The 19,461-nt window shown below is 31.9% G+C and overlaps 1 protein-coding gene across 1 annotated transcript in view; it reads left to right on the forward strand.

Moving 5' to 3' along the window:
- LOC143047210 (E3 ubiquitin-protein ligase parkin-like) overlaps positions 1-19,216 on the forward strand; it is a 46,088-nt gene extending 26,872 nt beyond the window's left edge. Inside the window, 8 exon segments of the mRNA XM_076220210.1 lie at positions 1,073-1,185; positions 9,909-10,045; positions 11,931-11,992; positions 12,957-13,020; positions 13,023-13,090; positions 13,628-13,708; positions 15,330-15,447; positions 15,774-19,216. Coding sequence (XP_076076325.1) covers positions 1,073-1,185; positions 9,909-10,045; positions 11,931-11,992; positions 12,957-13,020; positions 13,023-13,090; positions 13,628-13,708; positions 15,330-15,447; positions 15,774-15,877 — 747 coding nt within the window. The 3' untranslated portion in view covers positions 15,878-19,216.
- Positions 19,217-19,461: the final 245 nt, after the last annotated feature.

Genomic DNA, 19,461 nt, shown 5'->3' on the forward strand with positions numbered 1-19,461 from the left:
AATATTTTACTGATTAAGATTTTATGGTAAATTTTAGAAATATTATCAATACTGGGGATTTTAAACAATGAAAACTGAAAAAAAATTCTACCCTTTCAATTTTTTGATAGAATAATCCTAGGTCAAGAAAAATTTCAGGAAAAAAGCATGCTGAAATTTTGGGTTAGGTGAATAAATTTTTTTACAGGTAGCATCAAGGTAGATTTTAATCCTACAAAACCAACTGGTCAATTTAAATGTCCCTATTGTATTGTCAATGTTTAAATCTGGTTGAACAATAGCTACAGGTAAACGGTAACACCCATAGTCAACTCACTGTAACTACATGACAGGTATATAGTCTTGCGAAGCATTTAAAGGCTTAAAAAAAACACAAATATATATTATATATACATGTATGTGTATTGATAAATTACCTGGGAAGGCAAAATGTGCAAAGACTTTAATAGATTATCAAACAAATAGTTTGTGCTTCAAGAAAATGCATGACAATTAGGAAGGCTAATTTTTGTTTTCATTTGATAGAAAAATACTAAGTATATGGTAATTATGCAAGTACAAAAATGTTCCTTGTTACCTTCAATATTTTTTCTTAACAATAATTTCCATGCATATGGATGCAGCATTCTTTTCATATACCAAGTATATGAATGAGTTTGTTTCTGATATGGCGGAATATGCGCTATGATTTCTCAAAGTTGCAGTCATTCTTTGAATTGATCTATCTTGTAAGAAAATTTAAGGCCACACCAATTTGATGTCTTGATCTTCGAACTATATAGAAAGACAAATCCATATTTGCCAATTAACTCCACGTTAACATGTGCTTAACTTCATAACACACGCAGCATCCCAATCTTTCTCTACTATAAATATTATCATTAAATTGATGTTGTTAAAATTTATAGTTATTTTCTGAGATATTGAAACGTCAGTGACTGTCATGAATAGCTAAGCATTTTATAGTATTTATGGGCTGTACAACTGTTTCTAAAGACCATTTATTGACAGGAAGTAAATCAAAAAATATTGTTCATATTTTATGGCTAATTTATTGGAATTTTACTTGTAGCAATTCTACTTTAAATGTGCCAGTCATTCATCAGAGTTTGACACAGCTCCAGTTTTGAGACACATCAGACCTAATAAGAAGAATATAGAGTGTTTAACATGTTCTACAGAAAGGTAAGGACAGTTTTGAGACACATCAGACCTAATAAGAAGAATATAGAGTGTTTAACATGTTCTACAGTAAGGTAAGGACAGTTTTGAGACACATCAGACCTAATAAGAAGAATATAGAGTGTTTAACATGTTCTACAGTAAGGTAAGGACAGTTTTGAGACACATCAGACATAATATGAAGAATATAGAGTGTTTAACATGTTCTACAGTAAGGTAAGGACAGTTTTGAGACACATCAGACCTAATATGAAGAATATAGAGTGTTTAACATGTTCTACAGTAAGGTAAGGACAGTTTTGAGACACATCAGACCTAATATGAAGAATATAGAGTGTTTAACATGTTCTACAGTAAGGTAAGGACAGTTTTGAGACACATCAGACCTAATATGAAGAATATAGAGTGTTTAACATGTTCTACAGTAAGGTAAGGACAGTTTTGAGACACATCAGACCTAATATGAAGAATATAGAGTGTTTATCATGTTCTACAGTAAGGTAAGGACAGTTTTTAAACACATCAGACCTAATACCAAGAATATAGAGTGTTTAACATGTTCTACAGTAAGGTAAGGACAGTTTTTAAACACATCAGACCTAATATGAAGAATATAGAGTGTTTAACATGTTATACAGTAAAGTAAGGACAGTTTTGAGACACATCAGACCTAATATGAAGAATATAGAGTGTTGATCATGTTCTACAGTAAGGTAAGGACAGTTTTTAAACACATAGACCTAATACCAAGAATATAGAGTGTTTAACTTGTTCTACAGTAAGGTAAGGACAGTTAAGAGACACATCAGACCTAATATGAAGAATATAGAGTGTTTAACATGTTATACAGTAAGGTAAGGACAGTTTTGAGACACATCAGACCTAATATGAAGAATATAGAGTGTTTATCATGTTCTACAGTAAGGTAAGGACAGTTTTTAAACACATCAGACCTAATACCAAGAATATAGAGTGTTTAACATGTTCTACAGTAAGGTAAGGACAGTTTTGAGACACATCAGACCTAATATGAAGAATACAGAGTGTTTAACATGTTCTACAGTAAGGTAAGGACAGTTAAGAGACACATCAGACCTAATATGAAGAATATAGAGTGTTTAACATGTTATACAGTAAGGTAAGGACAGTTTTGAGACACATCAGACCTAATATGAAGAATATAGAGTGTTTATCACGTTCTACAGTAAGGTAAGGACAGTTTTTAAACACATCAGACCTAATACCAAAAATATAGAGTGTTTAACATGTTCTACAGTAAGGTAAGGACAGTTTTGAGACACATCAGACCTAATATGAAGAATATAGAGTGTTTAACATGTTCTACAGTAAGGTAAGGACAGTTTTGAGACACATCAGACATAATACAAAGAATATAGAGTGTTTAACATGTTTTACAGTAAGGTAAGGACAGTTTTGAGACACATCAGACCTAATATGAAGAATATAGAGTGTTTAACATGTTCTACAGTAAGGTAAGGACAGTTTTGAGACACATCAGACCTAATATAGAGAATATAGAGTGTTTAACATGTTCTACAGTAAGGTAAGGACAGTTTTGAGACACATCAGACCTAATATGAAGAATATAGAGTGTTTATCATGTTCTACAGTAAGGTAAGGACAGTTTTTAAACACATCAGACCTAATACCAAGAATATAGAGTGTTTAACATGTTCTACAGTAAGGTAAGGACAGTTTAGAGACACATCAGACCTAATATGAAGAATATAGAGTGTTTAACATGTTATACAGTAAAGTAAGGACAGTTTTGAGACACATCAGACCTAATATGAAGAATATAGAGTGTTTATCATGTTCTACGGTAAGGTAAGGACAGTTTTTAAACACATCAGACCTAATACCAAGAATATAGAGTGTTTAACATGTTCTACAGTAAGGTAAGGACAGTTTTGAGACCAATTAAAAGTCCCTATCTGTTCAACCAAATTTTGCAATTTTCACAGCTTTCTAAATATTTTACCTTAAGTTTAACTTCATAGAAACTAGGTATATCCTGAATCGTTCAGGTGTCACCTTTCTGCATGCCAATTTTCAACATACATTCAAAATCATATAAGAAAGAAGAGAGCTTCCGAAAGGAGGTACCACTAAAAATAACCCCTGGTTTTCTGGAAATCTTAAATTAGTATACTATGGAGCGCATTAATCCTTAATTTTTAATGCAAACTCATAAACAGGTAAATTTTGGCTTAAAATGGTCTTAATATATTTCTCTTTCAACAAAACTTTCATTTCTGCAAATTTGTTGGTTAGTTTAGGTGAACAATGACATCAAATGCACTATTTTTGGTCCGAGTAGGCCTACTTTCACATACGTTCTAAATTTGAGGGAGTAATTGGTGGTGTGACACCTAAAGAGACACATCAGACCTAATATGAAGAATATAGAGTGTTTAACATGTTATACAGTAAGGTAAGGACAGTTTTGAGACACATCAGACCTAATATGAAGAATATAGAGTGTTTATCATGTTCTACAGTGAGAAAGGACAGTTCTTAAACACATCAGACCTAATACCAAGAATATAGAGTGTTTAACATGTTCTACAGTAAGGTAAGGACAGCTTTGAGACACATCAGACCTAATATGAAGAATAAAGAGTGTTTAACATGTTCTACAGTAAGGTAAGGACAGTTTTGAGACACATCAGACCTAATATGAAGAATATAGAGTGTTTAACATGTTCTACAGTAAGGTAAGGACAGTTTTGAGACACATCAGACATAATACAAAGAATATAGAGTGTTTAACATGTTCTACAGTAAGGTAAGGACAGTTTTGAGACACATCAGACCTAATATGAAGAATATAGAGTGTTTATCATGTTCTACAGTAAGGTAAGGACAGTTTTTAAACACATCAGACCTAATACCAAGAATATAGAGTGTTTAACATGTTCTACAGTAAGGTAAGGACAGTTTTGAGACACATCAGACCTAATATGAAGAATATAGTGTTTAACATGTTATACAGTAAGGTAAGGACAGTTATGAGACACATTAGACATAATACAAAGAATATAGAGTGTTTAACATGTTTTACAGTAAGGTAAGGACAGTTTTGAGACACATCAGACCTAATACAAAGAATATAGAGTGTTTAACATGTTTTACAGTAAGGTAAGGACAGTTTTGAGACACATCAGACCTAATATGAAGAATATAGAGTGTTTAACATGTTCTACAGTAAGGTAAGGACAGTTTTGAGACACATCAGACCTAATATAGAGAATATAGAGTGTTTAACATGTTCTACAGTAAGGTAAGGACAGTTTTGAGACACATCAGACCTAATATGAAGAATATAGAGTGTTTATCATGTTCTACAGTAAGGTAAGGACAGTTTTTAAACACATCAGACCTAATACCAAGAATATAGAGTGTTTAACATGTTCTACAGTAAGGTAAGGACAGTTTAGAGACACATCAGACCTAATATGAAGAATATAGAGTGTTTAACATGTTATACAGTAAAGTAAGGACAGTTTTGAGACACATCAGACCTAATATGAAGAATATAGAGTGTTTATCATGTTCTACGGTAAGGTAAGGACAGTTTTTAAACACATCAGACCTAATACCAAGAATATAGAGTGTTTAACATGTTCTACAGTAAGGTAAGGACAGTTTTGAGACCAATTAAAAGTCCCTATCTGTTCAACCAAATTTTGCAATTTTCACAGCTTTCTAAATATTTTACCTTAAGTTTAACTTCATAGAAACTAGGTATATCCTGAATCGTTCAGGTGTCACCTTTCTGCATGCCAATTTTCAACATACATTCAAAATCATATAAGAAAGAAGAGAGCTTCCGAAAGGAGGTACCACTAAAAATAACCCCTGGTTTTCTGGAAATCTTAAATTAGTATACTATGGAGCGCATTAATCCTTAATTTTTAATGCAAACTCATAAACAGGTAAATTTTGGCTTAAAATGGTCTTAATATATTTCTCTTTCAACAAAACTTTCATTTCTGCAAATTTGTTGGTTAGTTTAGGTGAACAATGACATCAAATGCACTATTTTTGGTCCGAGTAGGCCTACTTTCACATACGTTCTAAATTTGAGGGAGTAATTGGTGGTGTGACACCTAAAGAGACACATCAGACCTAATATGAAGAATATAGAGTGTTTAACATGTTATACAGTAAGGTAAGGACAGTTTTGAGACACATCAGACCTAATATGAAGAATATAGAGTGTTTATCATGTTCTACAGTGAGAAAGGACAGTTCTTAAACACATCAGACCTAATACCAAGAATATAGAGTGTTTAACATGTTCTACAGTAAGGTAAGGACAGTTTTGAGACACATCAGACCTAATATGAAGAATAAAGAGTGTTTAACATGTTCTACAGTAAGGTAAGGACAGTTTTGAGACACATCAGACCTAATATGAAGAATATAGAGTGTTTAACATGTTCTACAGTAAGGTAAGGACAGTTTTGAGACACATCAGACATAATACAAAGAATATAGAGTGTTTAACATGTTCTACAGTAAGGTAAGGACAGTTTTGAGACACATCAGACCTAATATGAAGAATATAGAGTGTTTATCATGTTCTACAGTAAGGTAAGGACAGTTTTTAAACACATCAGACCTAATACCAAGAATATAGAGTGTTTAACATGTTCTACAGTAATGTAAGGACAGTTTTGAGACACATCAGACTTAATATGAAGAATATAGAGTGTTTAACATGTTCTACAGTAAGGTAAGGACAGTTTTGAGACACATCAGACCTAATATGAAGAATATAGAGTGTTTAACATGTTCTACAGTAAGGTAAGGACAGTTTTGAGACACATCAGACATAATACAAAGAATATAGAGTGTTTAACATGTTCTACAGTAAGGTAAGGACAGTTTTGAGACACATCAGACCTAATATGAAGAATATAGAGTGTTTATCATGTTCTACAGTAAGGTAAGGACAGTTTTTAAACACATCAGACCTAATACCAAGAATATAGAGTGTTTAACATGTTCTACAGTAAGGTAAGGACAGTTTTGAGACACATCAGACCTAATATGAAGAATATAGAGTGTTTATCATGTTCTACAGTAAGGTAAGGACAGTTTTTAAACACATCAGACCTAATACCAAGAATATAGAGTGTTTAACATGTTCTACAGTAAGGTAAGGACAGTTTTGAGACACATCAGACCTAATATGAAGAATACAGAGTGTTTAACATGTTCTACAGTAAGGTAAGGACAGTTAAGAGACACATCAGACCTAATATGAAGAATATAGAGTGTTTAACATGTTATACAGTAAGGTAAGGACAGTTTTGAGACACATCAGACCTAATATGAAGAATATAGAGTGTTTATCACGTTCTACAGTAAGGTAAGGACAGTTTTTAAACACATCAGACCTAATACCAAAAATATAGAGTGTTTAACATGTTCTACAGTAAGGTAAGGACAGTTTTGAGACACATCAGACCTAATATGAAGAATATAGAGTGTTTAACATGTTCTACAGTAAGGTAAGGACAGTTTTGAGACACATCAGACCTAATACAAAGAATATAGAGTGTTTAACATGTTTTACAGTAAGGTAAGGACAGTTTTGAGACACATCAGACCTAATATGAAGAATATAGAGTGTTTAACATGTTCTACAGTAGGTAAGGACAGTTTTGAGACACATCAGACCTAATATGAAGAATATAGAGTGTTTAACATGTTCTACAGTAAGGTAAGGACAGTTTTGAGACACATCAGACCTAATATAGAGAATATAGAGTGTTTAACATGTTCTACAGTAAGGTAAGGACAGTTTTGAGACACATCAGACCTAATATGAAGAATATAGAGTGTTTATCATGTTCTACAGTAAGGTAAGGACAGTTTTTAAACACATCAGACCTAATATGAAGAATATAGAGTGTTTAACATGTTCTACAGTAAGGTAAGGACAGTTTAGAGACACATCAGACCTAATATGAAGAATATAGAGTGTTTAACATGTTATACAGTAAACTAAGGACAGTTTTGAGACACATCAGACCTAATATGAAGAATATAGAGTGTTTATCATGTTCTACGGTAAGGTAAGGACAGTTTTTAAACACATCAGACCTAATACCAAGAATATAGAGTGTTTAACATGTTCTACAGTAAGGTAAGGACAGTTTTGAGACACATCAGACCTAATATGAAGAATAAAGAGTGTTTAACATGTTCTACAGTAAGGTAAGGACAGTTTTGAGACACATCAGACCTAATATGAAGAATATAGAGTGTTTATCATGTTCTACAGTAAGGTAAGGACAGTTTTGAGACACATCAGACCTAATATGAAGAATATAGAGTGTTTAACATCTTCTACAGTAAGGTAAGGACAGTTTTGAGACACATCAGACCTAATATGAAGAATATAGAGTGTTTAACATGTTTTACAGTAAAGTAAGGACAGTTTTGAGACACATCAGACCTAATATGAAGAATATAGAGTGTTTATCATGTTCTACGGTAAGGTAAGGACAGTTGTTAAACACATCAGACCTAATACCAAGAATATAGAGTGTTTAACATGTTCTACAGTAAGGTAAGGACAGTTTTGAGACACATCAGACCTAATATGAAGAATACAGAGTGTTTAACATGTTCTACAGTAAGGTAAGGACAGTTAAGAGACACATCAGACCTAATATGAAGAATATAGTGTTTAACATGTTATACAGTAAGGTAAGGACAGTTTTGAGACACATCAGACCTAATATGAAGAATATAGAGTGTTTATCATGTTATACAGTAAGGTAAGGACAGTTTTTAAACACATCAGACCTATTACCAAGAATATAGAGTGTTTAACATGTTCTACAGTAAGGTAAGGACAGTTTTGAGACACATCAGACCTAATATGAAGAACATAGAGTGTTTAACATGTTCTACAGTAAGGTAAGGACAGTTTTGAGACACATCAGACCTAATATGAAGGATATAGAGTGTTTAACATGTTCTACAGTAAGGTAAGAACAGTTTTGAGACACATCAGACATAATACAAAGAATATAGAGTGTTTAACATGTTTTACAGTAAGGTAAGGACAGTTTTGAGACACATCAGACCTAATATGAAGAATATAGAGTGTTTAACATGTTCTACAGTAAGGTACTGACAGTTTTGAGACACATTAGACCTAATATGAAGAATATAGAGTGATTAACATGTTCTACAGTAAGGTAAGGACAGTTTTGAGACATATCAAACCTAATATAGAGAATATAGAGTGTTTAACATGTTTTACAGTAAGGTAAGGACAGTTTTGAGACACATCAGACCTAATATGAAGAAAATAGAGTGTTTAACATGTTCTACAGTAAGGTAAGGACAGTTTTGAGACACATCAGACCTATTACAAAGAATATAGTGTTTAACATCTTCTACAGTAAGGTAAGGACAGTTTTGAGACACATCAGACCTAATATGAAGAATATAGAGTGTTTATCATGTTCTACAGTAAGGTAAGGACAGTTTTTAAACACATCAGACCTAATATGAAGAATATAGAGTGTTTATCATGTTCTACAGTAAGGTAAGGACAGTTTAGAGACACATCAGACCTAATATGAAGAATATAGTGTTTAACATGTTATACAGTAAGGTAAGGACAGTTATGAGACACATTAGACATAATACAAAGAATATAGAGTGTTTAACATGTTTTACAGTAAGGTAAGGACAGTTTTGAGACACATCAGACCTAATATGAAGAATATAGAGTGTTTAACATGTTCTACAGTAAGGTAAGGACAGTTTTGAGACACATCAGACCTATTACAAAGAATATAGTGTTTAACATGTTCTACAGTAAGGTAAGGACAGTTTTGAGACACATCAGACCTAATATGAAGAATATAGAGTGTTTAACATGTTCTACAGTAAGGTAAGGACAGTTTTGAGACACATTAGACTTAAAAGGAAACTTTGCAAAAAAATCAAAAATTGATATTATGTCCATTCTGTATAAAAATGCTCAAATTCATAGATATGACAAGTCAATGCACTAGCTATTATTGTCTTTATACTGCAATCTAGAAAAAAAACATTTTCAATTGTTTAAAATGTAAGTGTTATTTATTTGATTTAAATTTTCGGAAAAATCCCCCTTTAAAAAGGGTTCATACCAGTATGAGGTGGAGAAATATACAACACAATGAAATGTACATTACCTGTTGAACCCAGCAATCGATGATGAAATTCGCTTGAGTATGGACAAATATATCAACAATAAGCATGAAAGATAATAATTTATAGGTTTCAAACAAAAAAAAATAACAAGTGAAATATGTTTTTCCAAAAATTGTAAAAGAAATAAGTTTGAGTCGTTCCACGCTTTGTTGTATACATTTGAAACAAGAACAGGTTGAAGAGGACGTATGAATAATTAAATATAGTTTCGGCAACCTCTATTTAGATATGCATGAAGAAAATTGACATCGGGTCAGTGACTGTATATGACATAGAAATATAGTCAACACATTTTGACTGCTTAAATAGAATGAGTGCAGTATAAATTGTATTTTTGTAGCTGTATAATAATGTATTTAGTGATATGTTTTTCATTTCAGTTCTCCTTTATTGGTTTTCCCTGTGACAAGAGTCGTGTGAAGTGATTATTTTTTGTAGCTCTATGATAATGTATGATATGTTTTTTATTTTAGTTCTCCTTTATTGGTGTTTCCCTGTGACAAGAGTCATGTGATGTGTATAGAATGTTTTAGGTCTTATGGTATTGTCAGATTGAATGACAGAATGTTTATAGAAGATGTAAACCATGGATATAGTCTCCCTTGTCCTGGTAAGTCATTGTTATATATAGTAGACATGAACCATGGATATAGTCTCCCTTGTCCTGGTAAGTCATTGTTATATATAGTAGACATTAACCATGGATATAGTCTCCCTTGTCCTGGTACACCATTGTTATATATAGTAGACATTAACCATGGATATAGTCTCCCTTGTCCTGGTAAGTCATTGTTATATATAGTAGACATTAACCATGGATATAGTCTCCCTTGTCCTGGTACACCATTGTTATATATAGTAGACATTAACCATGGATATAGTCTCCCTTGTCCTGGTACACCATTGTTATATATAGTAAACATTAACCATGGATATAGTTTCCCTTGTCCTGGTAAGTCATTGTTATATATAGTAGACATTAGCCATGGATATAGTCTTTCTTGTCCTAGTACACCATTGTTATATATAGTAGACATTAACCATGGATATAGTCTCCCTTGTCCTGGTACACCATTGTTATATATAGTAGACATTAATAGCCATGGATATAGTCTCCCTTGTCCTGGTAAGTCATTGTTACATATAGTAGACATTAACCATGGATATAGTCTCCCTTGTCCTGGTAAGTCATTGTTATATATAGTAGACATTAACCATGGATATAGTCTCCCTTGTCCTGGTACGTCATTGTTACATATAGTAGACATTAACCATGGATATAGTCTCTTTTGTCCTGGTACGCCATTGTTATATATAGTAGACATTAACCATGGATATAGTCTCCCTTATCCTGGTACGCCATTGTTATATATAGTAGACATTAGCCATGGATATAGTCTCCCTTGTCCTGGTACGCCATTGTTATATATAGTAGACATTAACCATGGATATAGTCTCCCTTGTCCTGGTACGCAATTGTTATATATAGTAGACATTAACCATGGATATAGTCTCCCATGTCCTGGTACGCCATTGTTATATATAGTAGACATTAACCATGGATATAGTCTCCCTTATCCTGGTACGCCATTGCTATATATAGTAGACATTAACCATGGATATAGTCTCCCTTGTCCTGGTAAGTCATTGTTATATATAGTAGACATTAACCATGGATATAGTCTCCCTTATCCTGGTACGCCATTGTTATATATAGTAGACATTAGCCATGGATATAGGCTCCCTTGTCCTGGTACGCCATTGTTATATATAGTAGACATTAACCATGGATATAGTCTCCCTTGTCCTGGTAAGTCATTGTTACATATAGTAGACATTAACCATGGATATAGTCTCCTTTGTCCTGGTACGTCATTGTTATATATAGTAGATATTAGCCATGGATATCGTCTCCCATGTCCTGGTATGCCATTGTTATATATAGTAGACATTAACCATGGATATAGTCTCCCTTGTCCTGGTAAGTCATTGTTATATATAGTAGACATTAACCATGGATATAGTCTCCCTTGTCCTGGTAAGTCATTGTTATATATATAGTAGACATTAACCATGGATATAGTCTCCCTTGTCCTGGTAAGTCATTGTTATATATAGTAGACATTAACCATGGATATAGTCTCCCTTGTCCTGGTACGTCATTGTTACATATAGTAGACATTAACCATGGATATAGTCTCTTTTGTCCTGGTACGCCATTGTTATATATAGTAGGACAAGGGAGACTATATCCATGGCTATTAATGTCTACTATATATAACAATGGTGTACCAGGACACCAAAGTAGAATGAAAATTTAAAAACAAAATCCTGACATTCAGAAGAAGTTTGTTTTGTACTAATGGACAAAGAGCTGCAAGGACTAAATGGACCAAAAGCTTTTTGCAGTGGGTTATAAAGAAATAATTTTTTTACTGTCTTTGATTGTACATTTATTAAGATTGAATAGTAATGAATTTAAATGTTGATTGTAGTTGGATGTGAAAACTCTCTCTTACAAGATGCTCATCACTTTTACCTTCTTGGAGAAGAACAGGTTAGTATTCTTTAAGGAATTACTGTCAACACATTGATTTTTAATTTTTTATATTACTTTTTTGTCACATCTTTCTGCAGTCATATTATGCTAGGCCAGCTATTACAAATACAGTTTTAAGGAAGCTCGCTTGTCATGTTTTGGAATTTTGGTCAGATTTTCTAAATTCTCTGGTTTTATCCATTTGAATGCATTAACAAATTTTCCCAGGTGACCCCCATTTTTCTTTTTATAATTCTTTTACATGTATAATAATAAACTGTCTATTAAAGTCATATAAAATTTTACAAGACTTTAATTATTTTTTAATAGTTTTTGAGGACTTAAACTTGTCAATGATAAAGCTATTAAAAGTCAAGAGAGAACATTTTCCCGCCAAAATTTCAATTGCTAATATCCAGAAAACAAGCACGGTAACCTATATATTTGTTTTGCTCTTTTGATTCCTTTATTAATCCCCTATCAATATATGATAGTGTTTTGAAAAGTGAATTATTTTGAAACTGAGAAGCTAACTCCTTTAAGATAGAAAATTGTCAACCATATTTGCAGGTACACAATGATGAGAAAAACAACAATAGCAAAATATACATAAAGTTGATTAAAACATACTCTGTTGAGTAGGCAGACAAAAAATGATTTATTCAATTGATGATTCATGTTTGGATGTTGGGTTTAGGTATAGTATGTCTGTTCACTCTGTTGATAAGAAAATGTTTCCAAGTCTGTACATTGTTTGGATGTTGTTTTTATTAAGTGTGACTTTTTGTAAGAAAAATTTGACCAAAAGGTTAAAGTTTAAAAAAGATATCTGTGAAAGCTAAATTTACATACAATGTTTATTCAGCTCAGAGTAGCTGACTTAAATATTTCAGCTTAAAAGGACATGTCTTACAGAACCAGATCAAAATGAAATTTTTGTAATAGATCAGCATCTGAAATCATATTTCTTTCTATTTTTTAGTATGAAAGATACAAAAGATTTGGTACAGAGGAATATGTCCTGCAGAATAATGGTGTTTTATGTCCTTTCCTGGATGTGGGGCTGGGATATTGATAGAAGATTCATGTAAACAAGTTGTTTGTCACAATTGTAGGGTAAGATTTTAGTTTATTTAGTCAAATCTTTGACATAGTGGTACATTTATTTCTAAGCTGAACTGTCTCAAAATGATCAAGTTGGTATCCATTGTCTTTTGAAACCTATTTTAGAATGAGTTTTGCTCATTGTTGAATGCTGTACAGTGACATATAGTTGCTAACCTTATTTGGTCTCTGGTGGAGAGTTGTTTCATTGGCAATCCTACCACATAATCTTATTTTTATATAGTCTTTTAATCACTCACATTTTATGACCAATAATTTTTACATACCCATTTGAATGAACATTAAAATCTTATAATATTTGTTTGGTTGCTTTAGCAGATAAGATGAGATGTGATGAATTTACTTTTACTGTCTATAATACTCTTACTTGGATTCCATACACAACGAAATTTGTAAAACTTGCAAGTTGAGAAACATACACAAAATATAGATGGTTTTATAAAAAATTGTTTTCGTGTTAAACTTTGGTTTGTGCATTTGTTCATCTTCTCTTTTATCTTATGATGATTTTGATCATTTTAATTCCAGTTTGAGTTTTGTAGACAGTGTCTTAACAGTTACCATGGAAGTTCAGAATGTAGACAGCAACTGTTGGAGGATAACACACAAGTATGCTTTTACATTAGTTAATAGAAATAAAACATAAGTCATCACCTAAAAAGTACATTTACTGTGGATTCATTATTTTTTGTTTGATACCAATTTTTGTGGGTTTTGTTGTTACATGTGAAACACAAATTCAAATGTTCAACGAAATTACAAATTATGTATGAGGTTTGTATGCATAGAGAAAGGCAACACAACGAAATTACAAATTATGTATGAGGTTTGTATGTATAGAGAAAGGCAACACAACGAAATTACAAATTATGTATGAGGTTTGTATGTATAGAGAAAGGCAACACAACGAAATTACAAATTATGTATGAGGTTTGTATGTATAGAGAAAGGCAACACAACGAAATTACAAATTATGTATGAGGTTTGTATGTATAGAGAAAGGCAACACAACGAAATTACAAATTATGTATGAGGTTTGTATGTATAGAGAAAGGCAACACAACCAAATCAAATATCCACGAAAATGCAAGTTTTCCTCGAACTTTGAAAATTGATAAATGAATTCACAGTACATGTATAATGTTTCATGAGGTTCCAGTTATTCTGAGAATCTGTTGTTCACTGAATTCACTGAAGAGGTTATGCAACTTTAAACAAGGTTCCTTCACAGGCATTTCATCCATTTACACAAATAAAACTGAAGAGTCACTTAGCAATGTTTGCACCCTTTCTTTATCTTTAGTATATAACTTTCTGATTAGCAATCAGGACTTAGGTAACTTATACACAAAATTCTGTTTTTATTATAAAAAGTGACTATCACAGATTATTTTGAAAATAAAAGATGGAAATTCTGTCTTTTGCAACATTAGAAATGGTTTGATTGATTATCAGTTAGAAAAGAAAGGGTTTTAGGATAAATAAACTACGCCAACGATTTCATAAAATGTAAAGTGTTAATGTGTAAAAGAAGAAGCATAGTTTTACTGTTCTTCATCTTGAAATTCCAAATAAGCTCAAACAATACATATAGTCAGACAATTTATATCTTTGACTTACATTGAACTCTTTCATTTTCCTTAATAAATGCTATATAGAAATAAGAAGATGTGGTATGAGTGCCAATGAGACAACTTTCCATTGAAATCACAATGTAAGTATAGGTTAATTACAGCCTTCAACACAGAGCCTTGGCTCACACAGAACAGCAAGCTATAAAGGGCTCCAAAATGGCCAGTGTAAAATCATTCAAACCAATGGTCTCATCCATATAAAAAACAAGAAATGAAAATTGCTTCTTAACCACATCAACAAACGACAACCTCTGAATATCAGGCTCCTGACTTAGGACAGGTACAAACAAATGCAGCAGGTTTAAACTAGTTTGTTGACGTTGAAACATTCCCCTTAATCTGAGACAATGGTGTAATGGCACAAAACAAGAACAAACATCAGTAAAACAAACATGGTTAACAACAAAAAATTATAACCGCTCAATTACAGGCTCCTGAATTGGGACAGACACATATAGAATGTGTGTGTGTGTGTGTGTGTGGGTGTGTGGGTGGGGGGGGGGGGGGGGGGGGGGGGGGGTTATACATGTTTATATAAAAAAAAATGCACAGAGAATTGATAATAGAGATTTATATTCATTCTTGATTTATACCAGGACTATAAAGTTGATGAAGAGCGAGAGTTAAGAGCCAGATGGGATCAAGAATCGCTTGCTACAATTGAGGAAATCTCAAAACCTTGTCCAGGGTGTTGTACTAAAACAGAGAGAGATGGTAAATACATCAGTCATTAGTGGCAGGTTTGGTATATTGTAAAATTTGTAAAATTTATCCTCATGTGAATGTTACCAATTGTACCAGTGTTAGTGGATCATTCATAGACATTTTCCCACTTTTTGATTTCAATTATATATATATTCCCAGATACATAATGTTTCTTTTTAATATTAAGTAAAGAAAAGAATGTCTATCTCTCTGATAAATTTAAATTATTGCAAACTTAATGAAAGTTTACCACAGAGTCGTCTGCTCTTGACCAAGGTATTTAAACTTTTGTATGTTTACCTAATCCTTGTTAATTGTCATTTCTTTACTTTCAGGTGGATGTATGCACATGCACTGTTCGCGTTGTCAGATGGATTGGTGTTGGCTGTGTGATAGAGAATGGAACAGAGAATGTCAGGGGAACCACTGGTTTGGCTGATTATCATCGTGTTAAAAAATACTATATCATAAAAAGGCATTCAATTATCTATATATGGAATATTAGACTTTTTTATTAGGTGCATATCCGTGCAATTTGCATGTCATGCCAAATTTAGAAGGGTTTTGCATTTTATGGTCTATGCAAACAGCTGTCTGTTTGTCTGTCCAATGATTCATCCTGTATCATGCTTACTTAAAGGTTTAGGTTTTTGGTAATTTTATAGAATGTATCCCAAATTAGGGTACAGATCCCAAACATGGAATTGTGATTGTGCAAGAGGGACTGATTTTTTTGTTGAAAATGATTAAGATATTTTATGAAAGTTGAAAGTTATCTGGTATCATTTCAAAAAAAAGTATAATCATATGCATGCCTTTTTTATTTTTAATAATCCTTCTTAAAAATGTCTTAGCATAATGATTTTTTAATTTTTTCACTATCAATGACCTTGTATCAAACACATTTTTAAGAATGATACATTTAGATGGTATTTATTGTATTGGTAGGCTAGAGTGTTTCTTCCTTCATTCTTTGATTGGGTTGTCCATACTAAACTGTGATTAGAGTACCAGTACTGTGATAAAGTAAGTTCAAAATGTCAAAAATTATCATATGAGACTAATCTTTGCTTTAAAGAATACTGCTCGTGTATTTCAGTAAACAACTAGCTAACTGAATCGTCTTTTCTAATGAAATAAATTACTGGATGACTGTATTGTTGCATCTAGATTTCATGACTAATTTGTGGTGTAGAATCAGACTTGCCTTCAAAAGGATTTTTTTTGCGGGATATGCATTTTGTGCATTTAGGACATTGTATATTTTTATGTAGTGTTTTTTCGACTTCTGTTTGTCCATTCATTTTTTTCTGCTTTGATTGTGAAATTGATTGTCCTTCTCAAACTTACAATTTAGGTCCCCTTGGTGACTTCTTATACTTGTGCTTTTTTACTGGAAACTTTTGTTTGTTAAATTTATGTGTGTTATAATAAAGTTTAGTTCTTTAAACGAAAGTTTTTTAATGTATGTTTTATATAATTTGCTGTGTGTAAACTCAAAACATTTTGATGTTAATTTTTCAATGAGGTCAAATTATTTACTGTGAAAGTAAAAGTGAAATTCGAAAAGTGATCATCAGCAATATTTCTTTGCATTTTGTGCATTTAGGACATTGTATGTTTTTATGTAGTGTTTTTTCGACTTCTGTTTGTCCATTCATTTTTTTCTGCTTTGATTGTGAAATTGATTGTCCTTCTCAAACTTACAATTTAGGTCCCCTTGGTGACTTCTTATAGTTGTGCTTTTTTACTGGAAACTTTTGTTTGTTAAATTTATGTGTGTTATAATAAAGTTAAGTTCTTTAAACGAAAGTTTTTTAATGTATGTTTTATATAATTTGCTGTGTGTAAACTCAAAACATATTGATGTTAATTTTTCAATGAGGTCAAATTATTTACTGTGAAAGTAAAAGTGAAATTCGAAAAGTGATCATCAGCAATATTTCTTTGCTTGTCTTGACAACATAGAACTAAATTGACTGCTAGAAGCAAATTTTTATTTCAGTTTTTCACTTTCATTAATGATTGAACAAAAGCAATATCATATTTTTTATATTTCGTAGCTTAGATGTCACTTTTGATATGATAATGTGAATGTGAAGTTGTTACTTGTATTTTTTTTAACCATTGACCAAAAAATGGATATGATATGCTATAATTTGATAGTTTTGTTTACACTTTTAGTTTTTACATTTTATTTGAAATAAGATATAACTCTTGATATCATACTTCAGACAATAAATTTCTCTTTGTTATAACATTCATTCAACAAGCTTTAACATGTTAGTGCATAAAATGCTCAAAATCATCAGATTTTACTAGGAAGAATTTTTAAAGGGGGCTGGGATTGCTGGGATGACAAAATTAAGATTGGGACTTGTTCAAAGTAAGTGTTAATTAAGAAATAATTCATGGAAGCCATAGATTGTTGGAAATTTACACATGGCCTGGGCCGTGATATTCGAATTTTATCCTGAGCGTTAGCGAGGGATAAAATTAACGAATATCACGGCCCAAGCCATGTGTAAATTTCCAACAATCTATGGCTTCCATGAATTATTTCGATTCTAATAGGACAAATACGGTCATTAAAAAACTGAAGCGATGGTAGGTATGCTGTGTGTGTGGCTGTTCTTTTTTTACTCCCGGTTCGATAAAGCTCAAATATTCATAAAATCTGTAGCTTGCATGGATTGTTTAGTGAATAACCGCTAGAAAAAAAAATCTGTTTAATTCTTTAAATTCACAAACCCAACATTTGCCATTTTTAATTTACATGTTTTTCTCGTAAGCTACCGTCAAATCTAAAGTTGACATTTTGTAACTAAGGAGCCGCCATGTTGACTTGCTGAAATCAGTAAATATGCGAAAAATGCAATAGAATAGAAAATAAAACAAAACCTACCTTACAAATCAAATTTAATACAATATTATACAAATTTCGATGGTTCACTTTTCAGAAAACGTTCAACTGTAGCGTTTTCATTTGTATGACGTCATGTTTTGAAATGACTTAAATGCGTCAAAAACATTAAAAGACTTTCGCGGAATTTTATTTTATTTTTATTTTGTTGATTTCTCCGAGCTCTTGTGCATTACTTCTTTTTATTATGTATCCGAATTAGAATAAGTTATTTTTCTTTTTTAACTGCAATTTAAAAAAAAAAAAAAAATCGGCAAATGGTTTACAAATAGGTTCCAATACATGTGGATTTACGTGGGAAGTATATTGTAACAGCCATTATTATGTATATCTCTGAGTCTGCGCTAAGTATAGATATATGGAGATTTTTATCACGGTGTTGTTTACAAAGCGAAAGAAGCACGTCATATTAGAATCTTTTATAGATCCCCCTGAATCCACCTGTGGAGGTCAACATTTGTCTGCAAAACTTCAATTTAAGTGGTTATTTGCATGGTTGTTAAACTTTTGTTTTTGCATTTTATATGATATATTTTGTTATGCAAATTTTCATTGTATTGTTGTTAATATACATTTTCTTAACTCATCTAGATGTTGCTTGGTAAATTAAAAATTTACCACAGTTAAATCTATGATTTACATCTATAAAGAATGAAATGCATATGTTCACTCCTAATTGTCTTTTAATTTGACTTATCTATTCTCTATATATTTTGAATTGTTATTTTTACATAACATTGACTATTATTTATGAATTTTTGTGTTAGACGTGTAATAATGGTAATGTTTTATATTGTATAGTAAACAGAAAAGAATTTGTATAAAGTTTTCTTAATAAAGAAATAGTTTGTTGAACGCATCATTAATTCAGGTACCAAAGATCACAATAACAAGAAGAAAAAAACATCAACAAAATGCATACATATGGTCCGAGAACACAATTATTTCGTAGTGCATTTCTTTTAGAACATAAATGAAAATAAAAAAAATCCCACCTGCGCTTTCTCAAAGAAATTTTTACAGTGTGTTGTACTACTTTTGGGACAAATTATATCAAAATTATAGAAAACTTCATCGGCTCTAACTCAAAATATGGACAA

This window comes from Mytilus galloprovincialis, chromosome 10, assembly GCF_965363235.1.
Source record: "Mytilus galloprovincialis chromosome 10, xbMytGall1.hap1.1, whole genome shotgun sequence".
Taxonomy (NCBI): domain Eukaryota; kingdom Metazoa; phylum Mollusca; class Bivalvia; order Mytilida; family Mytilidae; genus Mytilus; species Mytilus galloprovincialis.